General features: G+C 42.6%; 1 protein-coding gene and 1 non-coding gene across 2 annotated transcripts; both read left to right on the top strand.

The window, feature by feature from the left end:
- The first annotated feature begins 98 nt into the window (after positions 1-98).
- RAB2B (RAB2B, member RAS oncogene family) lies at positions 99-25,889 on the top strand. Its single transcript, XM_066277368.1, has 8 exons — positions 99-253; positions 464-535; positions 4,408-4,475; positions 11,842-11,924; positions 12,110-12,202; positions 22,093-22,204; positions 23,195-23,263; positions 24,262-25,889. Exons 1-8 carry the CDS (start codon positions 139-141, stop codon positions 24,367-24,369), a joined length of 720 nt encoding a protein of 239 aa, XP_066133465.1. The 5' UTR covers positions 99-138; the 3' UTR covers positions 24,370-25,889.
- LOC136336700 (small nucleolar RNA SNORA26) lies at positions 14,112-14,229 on the top strand. Its single transcript, XR_010731528.1, has one exon. It is a non-coding gene; the product is annotated as a small nucleolar RNA SNORA26 (small nucleolar RNA).
- Positions 25,890-26,814: the final 925 nt, after the last annotated feature.

Raw genomic sequence — 26,814 nt, 5'->3', positions numbered from 1 at the left:
TAATAGCAGGTAGGTGTGTTGGAGGGGGTCCCTGGAGGCGGTGTCTACGTGTTACCGTAGCTCCGAACCAGAGAGGCATTCTGGGGAGGGCAATAGAGACGTGATCTGGGCTAGAGGGACCGGAGATGGGCGGATTGAATGCCTAGAGAGGCCGGAGGTAAGTGGCTGTTGAAGCGGGCGGACCCGGAATCCAGAGGAAACAAGACCATGACTTATGCTTATCTCTTCAAATACATTATCATCGGGGACACAGGTAACCCGCGGGCGGCTGCCTTCATTGCTGGGGCAGTGAAGCTCCCAAATCAGGTGGTGGGGGCGGGACTCATTTAGTAGGTTGGCGGTTAAGTGAAGAGCGGGCGGGGCGGGGCGACCGGAGGCGGGACCCGGGACTCCCCTTCCCCAGTCCCGGACGCCGGACCGACCGGGCCGCGCGAGTGCCAGAATGTGCGTCCTCCACTTTTAGGTGTGGGGAAGTCATGTCTGCTCCTACAGTTTACAGACAAGCGGTTCCAGCCTGTACACGACCTCACAATAGGTAAGTATATTTACCTGTCTCAGAGCAGATAATGTAACCTGACTGGCTGAAGTGGAAAGTTAGCAGCCTTCAGGGTTTGAAGGAAAAAGTTAGTTCTTCTCTCTTTTAAATTAATCCAAAGTTATGTTGAACGAAGAGTGACCAATCAAATGCTGTAAATGGGGAATAATATAATGGGAAGCAAATAACTGAATACTTTAGAGGTGAGCGTGAGGTATGAATTAGTTGCTGTAGGACTTTTTTTTCCAAATGAAATTGGAATGTTTGTGGAAAATTACACGAAAGCCTAACTACCTATTTAAAGACTTGCTTTGCAGTAATTAGGGCTAGCCTCACATACATTTTGAAAAGTAATTACCAATATTTAGATTTTGTTGTGTGTTGGAGAGGAAGAAAAATTGAAGAGCCACCTGGACTTAAATGATGGTAGATGAAACTAATAAATTATAAAGAATAGAGTATGTTAGAGTTGCAAAAACACTGGTAATCCTGGAAAGTATAATAAACACCTCCCACATATTTGTGATAAGACATAGCCTTCTGGGCTTCAGCAGCCCCTTCCTCATAATCTTAATAACTTCAGCCCAAACGAAGAAATATGTAAAACTAGGTTTCTTGCCATTCAAATGCAGTTTCTGAATAAAATTTCTGACTCCTGTTCTTACCATATTGCCACTTCCAGTCCCTACATTATGGAAATCCGACGCTACTACTGCTTCCACAGGACTTACTCAGAGCCAGATAACTAATGTGGTTACGAAAGTGTTGAGGTATAGCATTAACAGAAAATTCTTTTGGAAATGAATAGTAAGTCGACACCCACACTGTGATACATGTTAATGATGTGTTCAAGAAGGCAAACGTTGACTGCCCTTAAGTAGCTTATAATCTTCCAATGCAGGAAGTGAAGCTGAGGGTAGATACAGCGTAGTGACAAGTAAATTCCTTTTGCAAAAGGGGAAGGGAGACGGCCACCTCTATCAGGAAACACTGGAAATTGAAGAATGAGCAGGAGTTAGCTAGGCAAGGGAGTTGTAGAGATGAAGGAATAGTGATGTGCAAAGGCTCAGAAATGACAAAGGTCGGGCTATTTTAGAAACCTTTTGAAAGTAGTTTAATATACAACGTAATCAACAGTTCAAATGCTACAGAAAGGGTTACCTGAAACCTCTGTACTCTTATTGATTAGTGTCACCCTGATAAATATAATTTTATAAATAAAATTAAAAGAAAAGAAAGTAGTTTAATATGGCTGGAGCAGGAGTTTGAAGTGAAGAGTGGTAAAAATTAAAGCTAAACAAAACAGAAACATTCACAGATACAGAACAGACTGACAACTGTCAGAAGGGAGGAGGTTTTGGCGCCTGGGTGAAAAAGGTTGAAGGGATTAAGAAAAAAGAACTTACAGACACAGATGATGTGGGGTTTGCAGAAAAGAAAGGGGGGTGATGGAGGGAGACTTGGCTTGGGTTGGTGAACACACAGTGCATTGTGCAAATGATGTATTGTGGAATTGTGCACCTGAAACCTCTCACACCAATAAATTTAATTAAAATTAAAGCTGGAGCTTGACCTGTGGTGACACAGTGAATAAAGCATCAACCTGGAACACTGAGGTCACCAGTTCAAAACCCTGGGCTTGCCTGACCGGGCAGTGGCGCAGTGGATAGAGCATCAGACTAGGATGCAGAGGACCCAGGTTTGAGACCCTGAGGTTGCCAACTTGAATGCGGGCTCATCTGGTTTGAGCAAAGCTCACCAGCTTGGACCCAAGGTTGCTGGTTTGAGCAAGGGGTTACTCGGTCTGCTGCAGCCCCACGGTCAAGGCACATATGAGAAAGCAATCAATGAACAACGAAAAACTGATGACTGATGCTTCTCATCTCTCTTCATTCCTGTCTGTCCTTATCTATCCCTCTCTCTGACTCTGTCACTGTAAAAAACAAACAAACAAAACCCTGGGCTTGCCGGGTAAATGCACATATAGGAAGCAACTACATACTCTGAATTGATGCTTCCTGCTTCTCTCTTCCTCTCCTTTCCCTAAAAATATCTATAAATTAAAAAATAAATAAAGCTAGAGAATAAGGGACTGAGTTTTGAAACACCAAGGTGATAGGAATAAATGATAAGTTATAAATCAGAGGAATGATGTGATCAATCAAGTTTTCCCCAGGGGCCATTATAGGCTCTGTTTCTTTCTTCTGTACCAAGATAAATTCTGTTCTGTTTTCAGGATAACCAAGGCAGTTGGGTAGAAAATATGTGCCAGAAAGGGAAAAAATAACTTAGAGATTTTTTTCAGTATCTGCTATTATTATTATTATTATTATTATTATTGGTGAGAGAGAGAGAGACATCAACTCAGTTGTATCACTTTAGTTGTTCATTAATTGCTTCTCATATGTGCCTTGTCAAGGGCGTTCCAGCTGAGCCAGTGATCCATAGCTCAAGCCAGTAACCTTGGGCTTCAAGCCAGTGACCTTTTGGGCCCAAACCGGAAACCCTGTGGTGAAGGTAGTGAACTTGTGCTCAAGCCTGCGTCCTTGGGGTTTTGAACATGGGACCTCAGTGTCTCAGGTTGACTCACTATACACTGCGCCACCACCACTTATGCAGCTATTACTATTCTTGTGAAGCAGTCTAGAATAGTAAGAAACATTTCTTTTTTAAACTTACTAACTGTAGCACTTTAGAGTTGAGAGAGATAGTCCAGGTCTGTTGTGGGTTGGACCACTGAATAGGTGCATATTGGCCCATTAGCAGAAGCTAGATTAGTGCTCTTTCTTGGAACTCAGAATTTCTGTAAGTATTGTATAAAAATAGAAAATAGGACAATTGTTTGACTTAGGATCAAGTTTTATAATGGAATCAATCTTTGATTTTTAAATTTTGTCTTGACATTATCTTGAAAGAAGATGAATGCTAGGTAAACCAAAATCTTTGTTCGGACTGTCAGTTTCCATACTCTTGAGGAAAGCTACGGTATTTTCCACTGAACTCTGGGAATTACTGGAGGTCTGAAATGTGTCATTCTTCAGAACCTATTTCTTAGATAGTCTTTCTCAAAAAGTCCTAGAATTGCAAACACAGAAATACTGTTTTACATAGAGGATTAAAGAGTAACTTTGAGAAAATGCTAGGACATATTTTCAAAAATTTTAGGTTACAAAATTAAATATAAACCAAATTTAAGCATTAACTAACATTGCTAAAAATTTATTCACCTTATCTGCTTGATCTTTTTTTTTTTTTTTTAAGTGAGAGAGAGAGAGAAAGAGAGGAGAATAGACAGACAGGAAGGGAGGGAGATGGGAAGCATCAACTTGTGGCACTGTAGTTGATAATTAATTGCTTTCTCATATGTGCCTTGACTGGGGGCTCCAGCCAAGCCAGTGACCCTTTACTCAAGCCAGAGACCTTGGGCTTCAAGCCAGCGACCTTTGGGCTCAAGCCAGTGACCATGGGGTCATGTCTATGATCCCACACTCAAGCTGGCACCCCTGCGCTCACGCTGGTGAGCTCGTGCTTAAGCCAGCGACCTTGGAGTTTCGAACCTGGGTCCTTAGCATACCAGGTTGACACTCTATTTACTGCGCCACTGCCTAACTTGTTCTTAATTTGTTTTATACCCATATTTGCTTTTTGGTTACATTTTTGAGGTTATCACCTAAAATACTTTTTTATTTTAGAACAGAAATGAAACTTTAAAGAACACAAAATTAACTGAAGCAAACAGGCAGTGATAATGAGCTTAGTGGCACTGAGGGCAGATAGGATGAGTCACTACATATTGAAGAAAAGCAGAAACCTTTTCACTGAACATGGCTGTTCTTGAGAATCACATTCTTTCTCTTGCTCTTCACTGACAGGTGTGGAGTTTGGGGCCCGTATGGTCAACATTGATGGAAAACAAATCAAACTGCAAATCTGGGATACGGTGAGAGGATAAAATAATTTAGTCCCTAACCAAGATCCAAATATAACACTAAAATCTGATGCTGGGGGAAAAGACGATGTGGGTGGGCTAATGGTGGAGATGAGGAGAGGGGAAGAGTGGGATCAAAGAGAGGGAAGTGAAAAATTCCCTTACAGTTACACATTCTGAACCCTATATTTAAAATTTTTGTTTTAAATTACCCAAGTAATATATACACTTGTTCTACTAAAAATAAAAACAAACAATATAAGTGTATGGAGTAAAAAATGAATGTTGCTTTTCTACACATAAACCTCTCCTCTCCCAGTGTTGGTTTCTGCTTTGCCAGAGTAAATCACTATTAAAGATTCATACTATCCTCTGTGTTTAGGTACAGAAATAGAAACATAAACATATGGTAGTGGTTTGGTCTTTGTTAGTTTTTAGAATTGTGACAAAGTAGACCTAGCTTTGTGACTTAAGTATTATTTCTTAGCAATCTCTATGGTGTGAAGACTTTGCCATGCTGATACACATAGATCTATCTCATTTCTTTTTTACCACTGCATAGAATTATAGACTGTCTATACCATAATTAATTTAACCATCTGACCGTCAATGGAAATATAGGTCGCTTTCTATTGAATATTTTTTAGCATTGCAAAGTTTCATTGATCATTTTTTTTCTTTTTGACAGAGAGAGAGAGGGACAGATAGGGATAGACAGGAAGGGATAGAGATGAGAAGCATCAGTTCTTCATTTCGGCTCCTTAGTTGTTCATTGATTGCTTTCTCATATGTGCCTTGTCTGAGGGGCTTCAGCAAAGTGAGTGATCCCTTGCTCAAACCAGCAACCTTGGGCTTAAGCCAGCGACCTTGGGCTTCAAGCCAGTGACCTTTGGGCTCAAGCCAGCAACCATGGGGCCATGTCTTATGATTCTATGCTCAGCCAGCAACCCCTCGTCAAGCTGGTGAGCCTCCATTCAAGCTGGATGAGCCCGTGCTCAAGCTGGTGACCTCAGGGTCTCGAACCTGGGTCCTCTGCGTCCCAGTCTCACTCTCTATCCACTATGCCACTGCCTGGTCAGGCGATCATTTTTTTTTTTTTTTTTTTGTATTTTTCTGAAATTGGAAACGGGGAGGCAGTCAGACAGACTCCTGCATGTGCCCGACCCGGATCCACCCGGCATGCCCACCAGGGGGCGATGCTCTGCCCATCTGGGGCGTCACTCTGTCGCAACCAGAGCCATTCTAGCGCCCGCAGCAGAGGCCATGGAGCCATCCTCAGCGCCCGGGCCAACTTTGTTCCAATGGCCTTGGCTACGGGAGGGGAAGAGAGAGACAGAGAGGAAGGAGAGGGGGAGGGGTGGAGAAGCAGATGGGCCCTTCTCCTGTGTGCCCTGGCCGGGAATCGAACCCTGCACTCCTGCACGCCAGGCTGATGCTCTACCACTGAGCCAACCGACCAGGGCCGGGGACCACTTATTTTTATGCAGATGTTTTGGGAATTCTGTGGAATGCCTGTACAGAAGTGGAAATTCTGGGTCAAGGGTTATGTATATTTCAAAATTTGACAAATGTCAAATTGACTGCCCCAATTTAGCTGGACTTAGTGTCATTTTATACAGATAAATTGCTTTTGTTGTATTATCTCATTTGGTTTATACTTTTTATTTTCCCTAAGAAAAATAATATTCTACTCTCTACTTCAAGTTCAAGGGAGTTAGCACGTAGTTCCTAACACTCAGCTAAAATCTCTTTCTGTTTTTATTTACTTATTATTTGGTTCTATATTTTATGAGAACTGAGAGCTGAAGTAGTTCACAAGTTTTTTCCCCTCCCTTTCCCTACCCCCACCTGACATCCCTAACATACATGCATGTCTTGTCTTATATATCAATAGTATGTAGTTACTTGGTGCTCTAGACCCATTTTGCCCAGAGACCTTTTCTGGTGGATAGTGCACTTTGGGATGAACTGATTGATCAGTTGCTTTTAATTGTGATGATATTCTCCTGTACATTTGTTAGTTGTATTTGCAAACATTTTAGTAACCTTTTGCCCTTCTGATTAGATTTTTCATCTTGCTATATTGGCTTGCCCTATTTATAGGAATGAATCACTTCACATCTCTGGTAGTGGTAGCACTAGCTAGTATGTCTAAAACTTCCAGACTTACTACTTTTGATCAGTTTTGTCTCTAGCCTTTTTCTCCCAATAAAGCCTGAAAGATATTATTCCATATCTGTTGTCAACATTAAGTTCATATTATTTCTTAGAAAGCTGCCACTTATTCCCTTCTCTTTTTATTATTTGGGCCCAGAAATTCTTTTTCATTATTAATCCAAGTATCTTATTCTCTGGTGTTTGTATTATCCACAGAGATAGATGTGGCCCCCTGAAGAGGCCACAGGATACATTTTGAAGAGGTGATAAAGAGCGAAAAGCTTGTAGGTGTCAGGACTGGTATTAGCTAGATTCTGCCTTTTTAACTTAAACCTCTATCATTTCCAAAACTGGATCTTTTGATGCTAGAAGACCCAATAACTGCCAGTTAGTGGTATGGCTATATGGTCATGAGAATGTCTGAGCATTGGCTTGCTGGCTCTTTCAGCTTTTTTTTTTTTTTTTTTACAGAGACTGAGAGAGGGATAGACAGGGACAGACAGACAGGAACAGAGAGAGATGAGAAGCGTCAGTCATCGGTTTTTTGTTGCGACACCTTAGTTGTTCATTGATTGCTTTCTCATATGTGCCTTGACCACGGGCCTTCAGCAGACCGAGTAACCCCTTGCTTGAGCCAGTGACCTTGTGTCCAAGCTGGTGAGCTTTTTGCTTAAGCCAGATGAGCCCGCGCTTAAGCCGGGCGACCTCGGGGTCTTGAACCTGGGTCCTCCGCATCCCAGTCTGATGCTCTATCCACTGCGCCACTGCCTGCGGTGGCTTTCACCTTTTTTTTTTTTTTGAGAGAGAGAGAGAGGAAGGGAAAGAGTTGAGAAACATTAGCTCAGACTTGTGGCACCTTAGTTGTTTTCTGATTGCTTTCTCATATGTGCCTTGACTGGAGGGCTGCAGCCCAGCCAGTGACCCCTTGCTCAAGCCAGTGACCTTGGGCTTTAGGCCAGTAACCTTTGGGCTCAAGCCAGAGACCATGGGGTTATTTATATCTGTGATCCCACACTCCAGTCAGCTACCCTGCCCTCAAGCTGATGAGCCTGCGCTCAAGCTGGATAAGCCCGTTTTCAAGCCGGTGATGTCTGGCTTTCAAATGTGGGTCCTCAGCATCCCAAGGCAATGCTCTGTCCACTCTGCCACCACCTGGTCAATCTCTCTTTTTTACTTAAGTGGTAGTGTGATGTATGATGGATCATAAAATAGGAAAGTTGAGTCACTGCTCTGTTGACAGGATCCTCAAGTTTCTCATGGTCACTTTGATGCAGCTGGCCTAGTTCTTTTCTGCTCCCTTATTTTGAGGTTAGACTAATCTTTGTTGAATTATTAAAAGATGCCAGGTTTTAGGATATTGGGGTCTTCTATTTATTTTGAAAATTTTAAAATATTTCTACCTGCAATGTGGTATCTGTCTCCTCTGCCACTCTTCAGGAAGCCTGGCATTTCTCCCTTGTCATCTCTGATCTCCTGTCCATTATTTATCCTCCTTGGCCCCTCACTTTGTGGACCCCATTTTCTCCTCCCAAAACCGTTGTCCTACATGCAAATGTTTAGGGGTTACCATCGAGGTATTTTTAACTTTTTTTTTTTAAGATTTTATTTATTTATTTATTTAGAGACAGAGAGAGGGATAGATAGGGACAGACAGACAGGAACGCAGAGAGATGAGAAGCATCAATCATCAGTTTTTCGTTGTGGCACCTTAGTTGTTCATTGATTGCTTTCTCATATATGCCTTGACTGCGGGCCTTCAGCAGACCGAGTAACCCATTGCTCGAGCCAGCGACCTTAGGTCTGAGCCGGTGAGCTTTTGCTCAAACCAGATGAGCTAGGCTCAAGCCGGCGACCTCAGGGTCTCGAACCTGGGTCTTCTGCATCCCAGTTCTACGCTCTATCCACTGCACCACCGCCTGGTCAGGCCATCGAGGTATTTTTAAAGATACCAAGTTATCCAAAGTGTTTTGTTATCATTGTTCTGTTTATTGATAAGGATTTAGAGACCCATATTACTTTTTGTCTTTTTTATTCTGTGTCTAGAGTTGCCCAAATAACCATGCTAACTGAAGAGGCATTGTACTGTAGCTAATATAAAAATTGATTAACAAATCCCAAATTCATTTGTATTTAATTTTGGAATATATTTTGATTCTTCATCTTTTTTTTAATTGAGGCGGGGAGGCAGAGAAACAAACTCCTGCATGCACCCGCACAGGATCCACTGAGCAAGCCCCCTATGGGGCAATACTCTACCCATCTGGGGCCGTTGCTTGGCCAACATGCTTGTATGAGCCATGGTTGCAGGAGGGGAAGAGAGAGGGACAGATAGGAGGGAGAGTGGGAGGGGTGGAGAAGCAAATGGTCACTTCTCCTGTGTGCCCTGATCAGGAATCGAACCTGGGACTTCCACATGTTAGGCCGATGCTCTATTGCTGAGCCAACTGGCCAGGACCAACTGCATTTTGAGTCTTAAGAAATGAGCATGTTAGTGGCCCTGGTGGCCTTGGCTGGTTGACTTGCTGAGCTTTGGCCCTGCGTGTGGAAGTTCTGCATTCTGCTTCTCCACCTTTCTTCTTCCCCTTCCTACTTGTCTCTCCCTCTTCCTCTCCTGCAGCCATGGCTCATTCAAGCAAGTTGGCCCTGGGCACTAAGGATGGCACCATGGCCTCGCCTCTGGTGCTAAAGTAGCTTGGTTGCTGAGCAGAGCAGCAGCTGAGACAGGTAGAGTGTTGTCTGGTAGGGGGCTTGCTGGGTGGATCGCTGTCTGGGTGCATGCAGGAGTTGATCTCTGCTGCCCTGCCTCTCACTTAATTGAAAAAAAAATGAGCATATCTGACTTTAAAAGAATTGATACCTCCAATTACATATATATGGGGGGTCCTCGGGTTACGACACAGTTCTGTTCCTACGACAGTGACATAACCCGAATTTTGGTGCAAGTCAAAACACATCCTAGCCTAATACAAATGTAACACTTGCGCTTTTAACAGTCCCAAAGGGCATACTGGAGGACGCTAACTCCATCACTCATATATGGTGTTACTGTGTATTATTCTGCCACACATAACCAAACTAGTTCGCCCACGTAGTCCATAAGTACGACACTAATGGCGTAAGCCAAAACACTCACGTCTCAATTTTTCTTAAATTTTTGTGGGAGTGAGAGTCATAAACTCAAAACATTGACTGTTGAGACTGTTGTAACCCAAGGACCCCTGTATCTTGAAACTATAATATGATGCTTCCAATTAGAAGAAATTAGAAAACTGTTAATTCTCTTCATCAAACCTACGTTTTAGTCTTTGCTACCTCAGATTTTTTTTTTTATCTAAGGATGGACAAAAGTACCTCAGACTGATGCAGACCAGCTCAAATTGAACCAGTCACTCTTTTTAGCTTATTGTCTCACAAACTTTGGTTCATTAACTGGACAGAGATGAAGAAGTAAAGTGATATTATTTATTTTTAATTTTTATTAATTGATTTTAGAGAGAGAGATAGGAAGGGAGAGAAACATCAATTTCCCCATTTATTCATTCATTATTGATAAGTGCAAATCAAATCAATGTTTTTCTCTATAAAAATCAGTGATAATAATAATAAGAAGAAGAACGTAGTAACTTATAGGATAGATTCAATGCCACGGGTATTCATACTATTATTTAAAAGATGCAAAAAAAAAAAAAAAGAAAAGATGCTTTTGTTTCCTCAAAAGGGGAGGACTGTTCCATCAGGAAAGCAAAAGTGCCCATTATGTGGGACATTAATAAATTGCTCAGTTACAAATAAGACTTAGTATCTTGACCCCAACTAGAAATGAGAGTGTGAACAGTTTATTTATTTATTTTTTTAAGAGAAATGGTTCTGGAATCTGGTCTTCTTTCCCTGTTCCTTATTTCTGTTTGCCATGACAAGAGTCCAGCAAGGGACATTTTGGTAGTCCTTCCTTTATTAGTGGAATACTAAAGGTTTTTAGCATATACCCCATTAAAATGCTTTGTATCTGACTAATTTTCTGCATTGACTCATTGAAATGAAACTTCCATTAAACAGGACTATTGGCATTCCAAGATAATTTTCCTTTTTTACAGATAAAGGAATAGGAACAGAAAACAAAGTTTAATGTGATGTGTTCCATCTCATGTTTGAATTGACAGTAAAACATGCATTGAGGTTTTGTTTTTTTTAATTCGTCTATTGATTTTAGAGAGAGAAGAAAGAGAAACATCAATTTGTTTTTCCTCTTATGCATTGATTGGTTGATTCTTATTATTTTTTTTATTTTTTTTATTTTTATTTATTTATTTTTTATTTATTTACAGGGACAGAGAGAGAGAGTCAGATAGAGGGATAGATAGGGAGAGACAGACAGGAACGGAGAGAGATGAGAAGCATCAATCTTCAGTTTTTCGTTGCGACACCGTAGTTGTTCATTGATTGCTTTCTCATATGTGCCATGACTGCGGGCCTTCAGCAGACTGAGCAACCCCCCTGTTCGATCCAGTGACCTTGGGTCCATGCTAGTGAGCTTTTTGCTCAAGCCAGATGAGCCCGCACTCAAGCTGGCAACCCCGGGGTCTCGAACCTGGGTCCTTCTGCATCCCAGTCCGACGCTCTATCCACTGCACCACCGCCTGGTCAGGCTTGGTTGATTCTTATATGTTCCCTGACCAGGGATTGAACCCATGGAGAGAGAGAGAGAGAGAGAGAGAAACATCAATTTGTTTTTCCACTTATGTATTCATGTATTCATTGGTTGATTCTTGTATGTGCCCTGACCAGGGATTGAACCCACAACCTTAGTATATCTTGATGATGCTCTAACCAACTGAGCTGCCTGTCCAGAGCCAACATGCACTGAGTTCCTAGTCCTATTTCTAGTTGTTTTGTCCTAGGGAATATTGGGAAATGTATGGGAATGTCTTTGTCACACTGACTGTAGGGTGCTATAGCATTTAAGTCCTAGGAACCAGGGATGTTAGACAGCAATGCAATTTGATAGGTGGTCTCACAGAAAGAATTCTACCCTAAAAGGAAATTGTATTTCCTTTGAAAAATATTGATTTGCCACCTGGGTTTCTCCCTGAGCAGTCATGTTTCCTTTTTGCTAATTCTCTTTTCTTACAGAAAAAAAAAAAAAAAAAAGCGTGATCAAGTCAGTTTCTGGAAATAACCTGGTTTTGTTGCAATTTTTTTGGTTGCCATGTTGGTGGGAAAGGCTGGGCAAGAATCCTTCCGTTCCATCACCCGTTCCTACTACCGGGGAGCAGCTGGAGCACTGCTGGTGTATGACATTACCAGGTGAGTCGGCTCTGGTGGGTGAGGGCGAGACTCTTGTCTATGCTCTCGAAATTGGAATGCTAAAGAGGAATGGCATCTTAATGATCTTCTTTACAAATTTAGCTTTTCTCTTTTTCTCATACATTTGGAATTTCTTTGATGTTTGAAATGGACCTCAGACCCACTTTCTAACTTTTTTGCTCTAGGCGTGAAACCTTCAACCACCTGACCTCATGGTTAGAGGATGCCCGGCAGCACTCCAGCTCCAACATGGTTATCATGCTGATTGGGAATAAAAGGTAAATTTTTATCATTACTTGTTTGTGAGTAAATAATAAGTACCAACTGTCATCTAGATACTCTACAGTAGGGGTCCCCAAACTTTTTTTTATTTTTAGATTTTATTTATTCATTATAGAGAGGGGAGAGAGAGAGAGGGAGAGAGAGAGAGAGAGAAGGGGGGAGGAGCAGGAAGCATCAACTCCCATATGTGCCTCGGCCAGGCAAGCCCAGGGTTTTGAACTGGCAACCTCAGCATTTCCAGGTTGACGCTTTATCCACTGTGCCACCACAGGTCAGGCCGGGGTCCCCAAACTTTTTACAGGGGAGGCCAGTTCACTGTCCCTCAGACCGTTGGAGGGCCGGACTATAAAAAAAACTATGAACAAATCCCCATGCACACCGCACATATCTTATTTTAAAGTAAAAAAACAAAACGGGAACAAATACAATATTTAAAATAAAGAACAAGTAAATTTAAATCAACAAACTGACCAGTATTTCAATGAGAACTATGCTCCTCTCACTGACCACCAATGAAAGAGGTGCCCCTTCCAGAAGTGCGGCGGGGCGGATAAATGGCCTCAGGGGGCTGCATACAGCTGTGGGCTGTAGTTTGGGGACCCCTGCTCTACAGACATTGAATCACTTAGTCCCTAAGCATTTTAGTTTATGGTGCTCTTACTGTCTTAGTAAAAAAAAATTTTGTGATGAAATGTACATAAAATTTACAGTTTTAATCATTTTTAAATGTACAGTTTTGAGGTGTTAAGTAGTTCATGGTGTTCTGCAATTATCACCACCACCCATCTCCAAAACTCTTTCATCTTTCCAAACTGAAACTGGGTTCCCATAAAATACTAACTCCATATTCTCCATCCTACCATCCCCAGTTACTACCGTCCTACTTTCTATCTCTATGAGTTTCACTACTCAAGGCACTTCATAAAAGTGGAATCATAGAGTATTTGTCCTTTTGTGACTGTGGCTTACTTTATTTAGCATAGTGTCCTCCAGATACATTCATATTGTAGCATGTGTCAGAATTTCCTTCTTTTTTTTTTTTAGGTGAGAGGAGGGGAGATAGTGAGGTAGACTCCCACATGGGCCCCAACTGTAATCCACCTTGCAACCCCACCTGGGGATGATGCTTGAGTACCGGGTTGTTTTTAGCTCCTGAGGATGACTCATTTGGACAAACCGAGCTATCCTCAGTGCCCGGGGCCACACTTGAACCAATCAAGCTGGCTATGGGAGGGGAAGGGGGGAGAAGCAGATGGTCACTTCTCCTGAGAATCCTCTTCATTTATGGCTAAATAGTATTCCATTGAATATATTTACCACATTTTATCTGTTCATTCACTGATAGATTCTTGGGTTGCTTCCACCTTTTGGCTATCTTGAATAATGTTGCTGTCAACATCGGTATTCAAATATCTATTTGGGTCCTTGCTTTGATTCTCTTGGCTGTATACATTGTGGAATTGCTGGATCTTATGATAATTCTGTGTTTAATTTTTTAATTATAGCCATACTGTTTTCCATAACGGCTATACCATTTTACATTTCTACCACAATGTACAATTTGTTCACATCTTCCCCTAACATTTGTTATTCTCAGTAAATTTTCTATGGCATCAGTAAACCAAATGAAATACCTAACAATTTTATTATTAGTTAGCTCTAAACAACATAACAAGTTTTTTTTTTTTAGGATTTTATTTATTCATTTGAGAGAGGAGAAAGAAAGAGAGAGAGAGAGAAGGGAGACATAAGGGGGAGGAGCAGGAAGCATCAACTCCCATATGTGCCCTGACCAGGAAAGCCCAACGCTCTGATCCGGTGACCTCAGTCTTATAGGTCAAGGCTCTATCCACTGCACCACCACAGGTCAGGCCAACAAGTATTTTTAATATAACAACTTAGTAACTGACAAATGAAAAACATACACAGTGCCTTAAGAGGTTGACACAGAAGGGTAAAGTAAGTCTCCATAAAACCTGGATATGGTAAAACTCCTCTTTGGATCCCATCTGGAGTCACAGCTCAGGAAGGGGGGAAGCAAGGAAGGAAGGAAATGAAAAGCATAAATTAAAACAATTTTAGGCCTTGGCCAGTTGGCTCAGAGCAGGGGTCGGGAACCTTTTTGGCTGAGAGAGCCATGAACGTCACATATTTTAAAATGTAATTCCGTGAGAGCCATACAACAACCTGTGTATGTTACACATTATCCAATAAAAATTTGGTGTTGTCCCAGAGGACAGCTGTGATTAGCTCCAGCCACCGCAACCATGAACATGAGTGGTAGGAAATGAATGGATTGTAATATATGAGAATGTTTTATATTTTTAATGTTATTTTTTTTATTAAAGATTTGTCTGTGAGCCAGATGCAGCCATCAAAAGAGCCACATGTGGCTCACGAGCTATAGGTTCTTGACCCCTGGCTCAGAGGTCGAGCATCGGCCCAGCATCGGCCCAGCATGTGGAAATCCCTGTTTCGATTCCCGGTCAGGCCACACAGGAGAAACACCCACAGCCAAGGCTTCATTGGAGCAAAGGTGGCTGGGATGCTGAGGATGGCTCCATGGCCTCCACCTCAGGCGTTAGAATGGCTTGTTGATAATGGAGCAACAGCCCAAAAGGGCAGAGCATCGCCTCCTAGTGGGCAGTCCGGGTGGATCCCGGTCGGGCGCATGCGGGAGTCTGTCTCTCTGCCACCCCGCTTCTCACTTCGGAAAAATACAAAAAAACCCACCAAAAACAATTTTAAAAATTTAATTCTTAACCATAATTATTTAATGGTCCTATATGTGCCTGTTGGGCACTGCATAGCTTCTCAAACCTTGGAGTCATGATTGGACACTTGCCCTGGCTGGGTGGTGCAGTTGGTTAGAGCATCATCCCAAAGCACAGAGGTTGCTAGTTTGATCCCTGGTCAGGGCACATACAGAAACAGGTCCATGTTCCTGTCTCTTCCCCACCCCCTACTAAAATCAATAACTAAAAATTAAAATAAAAAATATTGGACACTGTCACTCTCACTTCCTGTTCCAAATTGTTTGTTTACACAGCATTTGCTTTTTATCACAACAACTGCCAAAAACTCAACCTCACAAAGATTAAACCGCATCTGTTGTGACCCAATGTTGACACTGTGAACTGTCTTAAACTTGTAATTCATGTGGTGGTCTGCTGTTGAATGTTGTTGTGTTGCCCTCAAAAATTTGAAGTGTAGCCTGACCAGGTGGTGGTGCAGTGGATAGAGTGTTGGACTGGGATGTGGAGGACCCAGGTTGAGACCCCGAGGTCGCCAGCTTGAGCGCAGGCTCATCTGGTATGAGCAGAGCTCACCAGCATTGACCCAAGGTTGCAGGCTTGAGCAAGGGGTCACTCGGTCTGCTGTAGCCCCACAGTCAAGGCACATATGAGAAAGCAATCAATGAACAACTAAGGTGTCGCAACGAAAAACTGATGATTGATGCTTCTCATTCTCTCTGTTCCTGTCTGTCCCTATTTATCCCTCTCTCTGACTCTCTCTGTCTCTGAAAAAAAAAAAATTTGAAGTGTACTGTGGCATCCTTATGAGTCTGTAGTAGTCCTTGGGTTGCTCCATCGAGAACTGGACACAGATTAACTGTGCTCATTTATTCATTCAGTTAGTTTTTTTTTTTTTTTAATTATTTTTATTTTATTTATTCATTTTAGAAAGGAGAGAGAGAGAGAGAAAGGGAGAGAGAGAGAGAGATGGGGGGAGGAGCAGGAAGCATCAACTCCCATATGTGCCTTGACCAGGCAAGCCCAGGGTTTCGAACCGGCGACCTCAGCATTTCCAGGTCGACGCTTTATCCACTGCGCCACCACAGGTCAGGCTCATTCAGTTAGTTTTATAGAAAATTTCCTACGTATGTCCTAGACACTGTACCAGACCTTCTCTGACCAAAAAGAAAAAAATAACCTTATGCTCCTGCTCCTATGTAGTTTAGTTGAGGCACAGATACTAAATATAAATTGTTTCTAATTATAAATTATGATAAATGCAGTGAAGGGGAAAAAAAGGCTGTTATAAAAGAGAGTAACAGGATACTTTTTTTTTTTTTGTATTTTTCTGAAGTTGGAAACGGGGAGGCCGTCAGACAGACTCCCGCATACACCCGACCGGGATCCACCCGGCATGCTCACCAGGGGGCAATGTTCTGCCCATCTGGGGCGTTTCTCTGTTGCAACCAGAGCCATTCTAGCGCCTGAGGCAGAGGCCATAGAATCAACTCAGGTCAACTTTGCTCCAATGGAGCCTTGGCTGCAGGAAGGGAAGAGAGAGACAGAGAGGAAAGAGCGGGGAGGGGTGGAGAAGCAGATGGGCACTTCTCCTGTGTGCCCTGGTGTTGGGCAGATAAAATATATTATGCTCACTTTGTTAAAGATGGCACTGCCCACGTGGAAGCCGTCGCCCAGGTGATATTAATATGTGTCTCTGTGGGCTGTGGGCAGGCAGGATCCTTGTAGCCTGGGGCTTGGTTTTAGGACTAAGCCTTTCCCACCCTTTTTGCTGTGGAGTGGTACAATCCAATTATGCACCAGACTAGAAAGCCCGGCGGTCATACAAAATGACCGCTGTTCTAGATATTATAAATTGTAATTAAAATGATTTGTGCAAAGGTGTCTGCTAATTACCCAGGGCAGGCGGCGAGGACGCCCCTTTGTTTAGTGCCCCATGGGGTTTCCCCCTTCTACTTGCTTAATTACTTAAAGTAGAGTGCAATGAAGAAAACAACTGGCGGTACATTTCTTAAGAGCCACCACTAGCTCAATAAATAAAGGTGATTTAAAAAATGTTAATTCACATGTCAAAGATCTCTTTGTAGACAACATTTCTTGTGTAGATTTTTCCATCATTTTTAAGCTCGCCTTGCAGAGGACCATCCTTTCTTGCCACGGTCAAATCTATTAGTTTCTAACTTGAAGTTTAAGGACTGACAGTGTTCACATTTAATATTTATGTCACCAGAGGAATGCTCAAAAATGAAAGTTTCTTCGTTTGAAACTGTTTTAATCCTTTTTGCATTTCGGTCAGCATTACTCTGTCGTTTTTTTTGCATTTCTCTCCTGCCTTTGTTCAAGGGACTCATTTTGTCGAGACAGGCTTTTTTGTCTTGCATCTGAGGCAAGCCTTGTTTCTCTATGCTCATCAGTCTCATTTTGCTGAGAAAGACGCATTTGCTCTGCGACTGAAGCAAGCCTTGTCTTTCTCTGCTCAGTGGTTTCTTTTTGTCGAGAAAGCTGTTTTTGTGCAGCTTTAGCTCCTTTTCTCTCCTCTTCAGTGCTGTATTTTCTAGGAGGCATTCTTAAAAGAAATTACGTTAAGATGTAGTTTTTATGTAAAACAGATGATTGCCAATGCAAACAGATGTTCACCTTCCCCCTGACACGCTCAATTTGTGTTCAGCCTTAAATTGTTTCAAAAGCAGATGATTGCCAATGCAAACAAATGTTCACCTTTCCCCTGACCCGCTCAATTTGCGTTCAGCCGTGGCAACTTCACCCCATTGGCTAGTACAGTTACGCAAGCAACCAATAAGCTATCGACGACAAACAGACACTTAAGCCACATATAATAAAGATAAGTGACTTTGGGCCCTGGCCGGTTGGCTCAGTGGTAGAGCGTCGGCCTGGCGTGCAGGGGACCCGGGTTCGATTCCCGGCCAGGGCACATAGGAGAAGCGCCCATTTGCTTCTCCACCCCACCCCCTCCTTCCTCTCTGTCTCTCTCTTCCCCTCCCGCAGCCAAGGCTCCAGTGGAGCAAAGATGGCCCGGGCGCTGGGGATGGCTCCTTGGCCTCTGCCCCAGACGCTAGAGTGGCTCTGGTCACGGCAGAGCGACGCCCCGGAGGGGCAGAGCATCGCCCCCTGGTGGGCAGAGCATCGCCCCTGGTGGGCGTGCTGGGTGGATCCTGGTCAGGTGCATGCGGGAGTCTGTCTGACTGTCTCTCCCCGTTTCCAGCTTCAGAAAAATAAAAATAAATAAAAATAAAAATAATTAAAAAAAAAAAGGTAAGTGACTTTGTATTAGAGACTTCTCTATTTTGTATATTGGATTAAGGGTTTTGATTTCTACACTATAAAATGGAGCAAAATGAGAGCTTGCGCTCTTAGTTCCTGAGATTAGCATTAGAGGAGAGAGCAGAGAGCAGAAGGAGGCCACATGAAGGAGGCCAGGAGAAGCAGCCAAGATGGCGGAGTGTTGAATGAGAGGCCAGTTTGTGCAGAGTTTGTGCAGGGAGAAGGAAGGAGATGGGAACAGAGGTGATTAAGTCTGGTGAGCTAGAAACCTTTGATTCTAGGAAACTTGGATAAGTCAGTAGCTTTGTGAGCACTGAATGTGAGTGGGTTTTGGAGCTAGTGTGTGTTTTTTACTTGCCCGCTGGGTGCAAGCTAGGATTAAAGATGATGGCCCAGCAGTTTTTGGCTCTGTTGTTTCTTTACCGACTGTACGAATCCAGTGCGAACCTGCATGGGCCAGGCGGCTGTGATAGTGGCCCTGGCTACTGGCTTTACATCTGGCCAGGACTCGAACCCGGGACACCTGCACGCCAGGCTGACGCTCTACCTCTGAGCCAACCGGCCAGGGCCAGGATATTTTTTTTTTTTTTTTTTTTTTGTATTTTTCTGAAGCTGGAAAACGGGGAGAGACAGTCAGACAGACTCCCGGATGCGCCCGACCGGGATCCACCCGGCACACCCACCAGGGGGTGACGCTCTGCCCACCAGGGGGCGATGCTCTGCCCCTCCAGGGCGTTGCTCTGTCTTGACCAGAGCCACTCCAGCGCCTGGGGCAGAGGCCAAGGAGCCATCCCCAGCGCCTGGGCCATCTTTGCTCCAATGGAGCCTCGCTGCAGGAGGGGAAGAGAGAGACAGAGAGGAAGGAGAGGGGGAGGGGTAGAGAAGCAGATGGGCGCTTCTCCTATGTGCCCTGCCGGGAATCAAACCCGGGACTTATGCACGCCAGGGCTGGGATACTATTTTTGATTGAAATAGTAATCAATTTAAGCTGGTATCTGAAGGATGGGTAAGAGTTTGGTGGGCAAAGACTTAAAAGAAAACCCCAGATATTAGATAGGGTAAAGAAAGTGTTTGAAAGTTTTGAACTGGAAGAAGCTGAGCAAGTTGTTATTAAAAGAAACCCAGTACGATTGAACTGAATCAAAGGGAATGGTACCAAATGAGGTTGTTGAGTAGGTAGGGGCCAAATCTTGTTTCATTTACAGGCCTTTGGAGTAAGTAAGTAAGGAGTTTGGATTTTATTCTAAACACAATGGGAATCATTTAAGAATCTTTTTTTTTTTTTTTTTTTTTTTTTATTTATTCATTTTAGAGAGGAGAGAGAGAGAGAGACAGGGGGGAGGAGCTGGAGGCATCAACTCCCATATGTGCCTTGACCAGGCAAGCCCAGGGTTTCGAACCGGCGACCTCAGCATTTCCAGGTCGACGCCTTAATCCACTGCGCCACCACAGGTCAGGCCATTTAAGAATCTTAAGCAGAGAAGTGGCTTGATGAGATTGTAAAAGATCTCTCTGGGTTGAATTGGGATCCTAACTGCAATATTCCTGGTGAGAGAGAATGGGGGCTTGTGCTAGGGGTGATGATGCTGGAGCAGAGGAGAAAAGGATAATTTTAAGGTTCATTTTAGAAGTACCTCACTGTGGAATGGATTGGATATTTGGAGTGTGGAAAGCCAGTAGCCACCGTCGTGGCCATTCACAGGCAGGTTCACATTAGATTTGGACAGACAGTAATGAAACAACGGAGCCAAGAACTGGTGGGCCATTTGCTTTAATCCTAGCTTGCACCTGGTGGGCAAGAAATACACACAGTGGGAAAACACTTCCCTTTCCATTCAGGGCTCCCAAAGCCACTGACTTATCTGAGTTTCCTAGAATCAAAGGTTTCTAGCTCACCAGACCTCTCTTCCCCATCTCCTTCTCTCTGAACAAACTCTGCACAAACTGGCTTCTCTTTCAGCACTCCACCATCTTAGCTGCTTCCCCTCTCTTTCCACATGGCCTTTCTCTGCTCTCCTCTCTAATGCTAATCTCAGGAACCGAGAGAGAGCAAGTTCCCTGGTTTGCCCCATTTTGTAGTGTAGAAATCAAAACCTTTAATCCAATATACAAACAAGGAAGTCTGTGATACAAAATCACTTATCTGAGGCATAATGGGATTACTCATGAGAGTTGCACCACCCCACATCAAAAAGGGTGAGAAAGGCTTAGTCCCAAAACCAAGCCCCAGGCTACAAGGATCCTGCCTGCCCACAGCTCGCCCCCAACACACATTAATATAATCACGCCCATCCCAAGCAAGAAGGGCAACCAATACCATCACCCGGTTGCCGGGCTTCCATGTGGGCAGCAGCATCTTTAACAAAGTGAGCACAATATATTTTATCTGCCCAACAAAATGAAAGAGGGAGAGGTGTTAATAATGACATATTGGGAAATTTGACCTGACCAGGTAGGTGGTGGCACAGTGGATAGAGCATTGGACTAGTTCGAAACCCTAAGGTCTCCAGTTTGAGCATGGGCTAACTAGCTTGAGTGCGGGGTCTCTGGCTAGAGCATGGGATCAGAGACCCCATGGTCTCTGGCTTGAGCCCAGAAGTCACTGGCTTAAACCCAAGGTCACTGGCCTGAGCAAGGGGTCACTCAGTCTGCTGTAGCCCCCTATCAAGGAGCATATGAGAAAGCAGTCAATGAACAACTATGGTGCCACAATGAAGAATTGATGCTTCTCATCTCTCTCCTTCCTGTCTGTCCCTATCTGTGTCTGTCTGTCTGTCTGTCTCTCTCTCTCTCTCTCTCTCTGTAACCAAAAAAAAAATACATTTTGGTTTTTGGCTTCTGCCCTTTACTAAGAGATGTGGAAGCCTGGGGCAATAGCAGGTTGGAAGGAAAAGATCAAGTCCCCTTTTGATGTAAATTTAAGGTGCCTTTTACATATCAGTGGAAATGGAGAACAAGTAAATGGACAAACATGCCTGGAGCTTAGAGGACCATTTGGAGTAGAACTACAACTTTGGGCTATTGTCATTTAGATGAATAGTTCTTCCCTGGTTTACATGTAGCTTATGAATAATAAATATTTTGTAGATTTGTTGTTCTTTAATGAACTTACTCCTAGGTATTTTTTATTCATAGTTGAAAAACTAGAAGCCTCCCAAATGAAAATTTTTTATTTGAAAAGTGAAAATCATCCTTCTTACCTTATTTTACGGCCTTTTATCCTGTCTTCCATAAAGTTTTTCCATGCCTCTCTTTATTCCCTTTCCCAGTCCTTGGCTCTATTCCCCCACACCTCAATCACCTAATTTTACAATTTTTTCTGAGCCCTTCCCTTAACTGATGGCACGCTGCTGTTATACACATTAGTAATGAGACTAATGAGAGTTAAGGGAACTCCTTATTCCTGCCTTTCTCTCTTCTTGTGGATTGATTCCAGTAAAGGAGGAGGATACTCATCACAGTGGGATGGGACATCTATGACTTTTCTCCTTTCTAACAACTGGAATTTCCCTTTCATCTTCTTTCCTTTGTTCTTACTGGAACTCATTCGAAAAAGAAGCATGGGGCATAAACCTTGAGCAACTATGGGGCTTGTCTAACCCTTTATAAACCCTTCTTTCTGTAACAGAGTAAGGTATTATCCTCAACCATGCAGCAGCTGTCATGGATCTGAAGAAGTTTTTCCAAGGGACTACAAAAATCAGTAACCTTATATAAGAGAATATTGTGTAGGATCTTCATTCTTTACGGATTAACTGACAGTTGAAACAGCTATGGGGTTCTTTTAGAACAAGGGTTTCTTCTTTCACTTGAATCTTATTTTAGTTTTCTCCCCAATTAATCTCTTGCAGTGACTTAGAGTCCCGCAGGGATGTGAAAAGAGAAGAAGGAGAGGCATTTGCTCGGGAGCATGGACTTATATTCATGGAAACTTCGGCCAAAACAGCCTGCAATGTTGAAGAGGTACTATTTGGAAAAAGTAGTGAAAGCTTTTCAGAGATTATATCATATTTTTGTCCTTTTATTCAGCGACACCATTAAGGAAAAAATGTCTTGTGGTCAGAGTGACTGTCTCCCTGTAAGGGAATTTCCCCATTTCTTTATTTTATTTTATTTTATTTTATTTTATTTAGTGAGAGGAGAGGAGACAGAGACAGACTCCTGCATTCACCCCAACCAGGATCCACCTGGCAAGCCCACTAGAGGGCGATGTCCTGCCCATTTGGGTTCATTGCTCCATTACAACTGGAGCCATTTTTTTAGCACCTGAGGCAGAGGCCACGGAGTCATCCCCAGTACCTTGGGCCAACTTGCTCCAATTGAGCTATGGCTGCAGGAGTGGAGGAGATAAGAGAGAGAGGGAGAGGGAGAGAGAGAGAATGAGAGAGAAGCGTGAGGGGAAGGGGTAGAGAAGCAGATGGGCACAATTCTTGTGTAGCTTGACTGGGAATCGAACCTGGGACATCCATACACCGGGCCAATGCTCTACCATTGAGCCAGCTGGCCAGGGCCAAGAATTTCCCCATTTCTTTTACCTTGGTTTCTAAGGGTTTACCTTTGCTTTGGTTAACATTAATTGTAAGTTTGGCTTAGGCACCACTGTTAATCATTTTAGTTGGAGGATCTCTTGGGTTCTACAGTAGTCATTCCTCAGCCTGGTATTTACCGTACCTTCAGTAACTAATTAAGAAGAGAGCCTATTTGTTTTATATTTAAAAGGTGCCAACCTAGGAACATCTTGAGTTGGTTCCAAAATATCATAATTTCTTTTTTATTTTTGAAACTACTCTTAATGGCTTTTGCAGGGACTTTGGGGGACCTTCTGCATTTTTACTCTGTTCTCCTAATGGTTCCTAGTTCATAGAAATTCAAATAGGAATAATATTTTTATTCTCTTTACCTAATTTATCTGCCTAAACTTGAGCCTAATGATATGATTTATATCTCCTTTAGGCCTTCATTAACACAGCCAAAGAAATATATAGGAAGATCCAGCAGGGTTTATTTGATGTCCACAACGAGGTGAGAAGGGGTGGGGCTGACAGTTAACTTTACTTTATCTTAAAGAGAACAGGAAGGTCCATAGACTGTAGCATCCCGTCTAACATTGTACTGTTTGAAGCTATGCCAATTCATAATTGTTTTTTTATGTAGGTGCACAGACACCTGTCATTAATTTCTGTTTTTTCTCAAGTCTGAAACCTAGAATGCTTAAAGTGAGTATTAGTAGTATTAGTTGGTGATCTAAGGCTTATACAGTATAGGTGGTTTTCTTCTTAACCTCAGTTCTTTACTTGGGAGAGGTATAATTGTTGATTGCTCAGTAGGGCCATTTCTATAAAGCAAATTCTGGGGCAAAAAAAAAAAATTACATGGTAGTACGCTACTTCTATTCTTTATTCTGCTCCTACTCTTTCCTAATCACATCCTGATTCTGCACATAGCTATGAACTGTAGTATAATGGTCATCTTAAAAAAGTTCACAAGGCCCTGGCCAGTTGGCTCAGCAGTAGAGCATTGGCCCCTCGTGTAGAAGTCTTGGATTCCGTTCCTGGTCAGGGCGCACAGGAACAGAAGAAGTGACCATCTGCTTCTCTACCCTTTCCCCCCAGCATGGCTCGAATGGTTTGAGCAAGTTGGCCCCGGGTGCTGAGGGTGGCTCCATGGCCTCGCCTCAGATGCTAAAATGGCTCAGTTGCCTAGCAATGGAGCAGCAGCCCCAGATGAGCAGAGCATTGCCCTATAAGGGGCTTGCGAGGTGGATCCTGGGTTGGGGCACATGCGGGAGTCTGTCTCTGCCTCCCTGCCTCTCGCTTAAAAAAAGTCACAAAAGCCATTTCTAATCACCTGTGTTACTTATACCACAGCTGGTCATCTCACCTTCACTATCACAGATTATTGTTCTACAACAGTCTGGCTAGGGCACATGGTTACTTGCCAAGGTCACATTTGCTTTCTTCATTTACTTTTAGCACTTGAGGTAGGAACTATTGGGAACTATTGCTTCTTTTCTTTTATAGGCAAATGGCATCAAGATTGGTCCTCAGCAGTGTATCTCAACATCAGGGGGACCCAGCACCTCCCAGCGGAACTCTGGTGACATAGAGTCCAACTCTGGCTGCTGCTGAACATCTGGTCTGGACTCTTTTTTTCCTCCCTGGAACAGCTTCAGACCGATAAGCTTAAAGAAAGAGGTCTTGCTTACTTTGGCTGAGAAAAGCCTCTTTTCAAGTTGTGATGTTTTGCCTTTCCACATAAAGACCAGGGGAAAATTTGGGCCCTTAATGACCTGTCCCTTCTTCAGGGATGTGAACATTCCCTATAGATTAGGGCTCTTCTTATCCTATTTTAAATTCTAAAATGTTAGGATCAGAGTTGATTGTCATGGCAATTCAAAAATAAATTATTTTAGAAGTATACATAATTTGCTCCCCACCAGGAGTTAATGACAAGGGTCTGAGACACTCTGCTTAAGCACTTGAGATTACAGGGATCTGGCTAGCCTTTGGATGATAGATCCTTGGTCTAGGTATTTCATTGAGTTTTTCCACTTGCCACTTCATGAGAGTTCTTGCAGAGGCAATTCCTTCTACTTGAACTGCTCAAGGATGCTGAATACATCTCTACCATCCTATTACTAGTTTCTCTTAGAGTAACTACTAAGCTTTTGAGAGCAGTGGAGTTGCTCTTGGACCTGTGGCTACATATTATCATTACCTAAAGAAAATATCTTTCACTGTTTGTTTTGTTTTAGGAACCAGACCTATATTGCAGTGTCTCACCAAATAGACCCCTGCTGTTTTATCACTCACTTCTTATTGAGACCTATTGAGACTTTTTACTGTACTCAAGCTAATCTGCTTACTTACTGGACACGACATATTTACTTCCACTTCTATGCCTTTGCACATGCCCTATTTTCTGCTAACATTATACTCAAAGTACAAAACTTTTTCCTTCAGAAAGTCGTCTTTGACCCACAGACTTCTAAAAAATTATTGCCACAGTACCCCTTAGCTTTCATATGTTGTTTACTCATATGTATATTTATTTGTATTTATGTTGCTTTGTAAATATGTTTTATAGTTGTTTTGCGTGTGGAATTTGTCTCCCCATATAGGTTGTAAGCTCCTTACGAGCAGGGACCATGTAATCCCTATACTTTTGTAAACTAGTCCCCCCACCATTCCTTCCCAGTGCCTGGTATCAATTCATGTGATCATTGAACTTAACTGACATACTTGGAACAGGTCTACTGTAGACTTCAGAGGAAACAAAAGGCCCTAGAGTCATCTCTGTAATTATCTCCATCTCTTTCATCTGCTTATCCTGGAATCTCTATTCTTTTCTCTCTTCTCTTTCCCTTCCCTAGCTCTTTGCTTCCATTCCATACAGCATACACTAAGTTTGCTTGCTCCTAAGCAGTCAAGTAAGTGGGTCCTTCTCCAGCCATTCTCTTTTCATGAAAATATAATACTATTTTAGCCAAATTTGCCTTTGCTTCCCTCATCATTCAGCCTCTGGGTCAGTTGCTTATCTCTTTGCCTTGATGTCCCATGCTATTCTACAGCACTGAGGTCTCATGAGTTTTTCTAATTTTGTTGTTGGTGATGAATTGTTTCATTATTAAATATATGCATGTATCCAAGCTGCTCATATTTCATGTGTATTTCTGATTGTATCCCAAACATTAGTAAAGACTTTACTTCTAGGGAATTGTATCAAAGGTATCAGATTGTATCAGCTCCTTAAGATATATTCATTCTGTGCCGGATTCAGCCCCCAGTAGCAGTAATAGTTTACACTGTACCACAAGAAATTGGAAGACATTTGGGTTAATGCTTTGATTATGCTTTTGTTTTATTTTTTAAAATCCTCATTCCAAAACAGATTTGAGGCTGTTGAATTTGAGGTTTGTCTGTACCTTCACACTAGGAACAAAACTAAAGTAAATATAACTATCGTTTCTGTACTGTTGGGTTTTTTTTAATGTTTATTTTATTGGTTTTAGAGAGAGGTAGGGAGAGAGCAAGAGAGACAGGAACACTGATCTGTTCCTGTATGTGCCCTGACCAGGGATCAAACTAACAACCTCTGCACTTGGGGAGTATGCTCAAACCATCCAAGCTATCCCCAGCCAGGGCTGTGCTGTTTTTCTTTACCAACCAACATATCTGTCTAATGATTGTAGGCATCAGAGCAATGATCAAAGATAGCATTCTGCCTAGAGCTGCTGCGACCAGAGCTATTAAAAGTATGCCATTTTGATATTTCAGAGCATATCTTTGTAATGCAAAATTCCTCCATCCAGTTCTATTATCCAAACCATTCATAACCTTCTATACTTGGGTATTTCACCAGTTGTAAGATAAGAGTGAAAAAAAAAAGGTGTCTGGACAAATTCATAATCTGTTTTGATCATTGCTGGTGTTCTGAGTGAAATGCTTATGAATTATATAAAATGGATCTCCTACTTCTAATGAAGAATGTTATAATACACATGTTGATTGGTTTTTGAAAGCCAAAACCCTTGGAAATCATATTATTTATAGCAGTCTAAATCATATTATTAC

Source organism: Saccopteryx bilineata, chromosome 4, assembly GCF_036850765.1.
Source record: "Saccopteryx bilineata isolate mSacBil1 chromosome 4, mSacBil1_pri_phased_curated, whole genome shotgun sequence".
Lineage (NCBI taxonomy): Eukaryota > Metazoa > Chordata > Mammalia > Chiroptera > Emballonuridae > Saccopteryx > Saccopteryx bilineata.
Note: the sequence above shows the minus strand (reverse complement) of the source record. Positions and strands in the feature narration are given on the sequence as shown.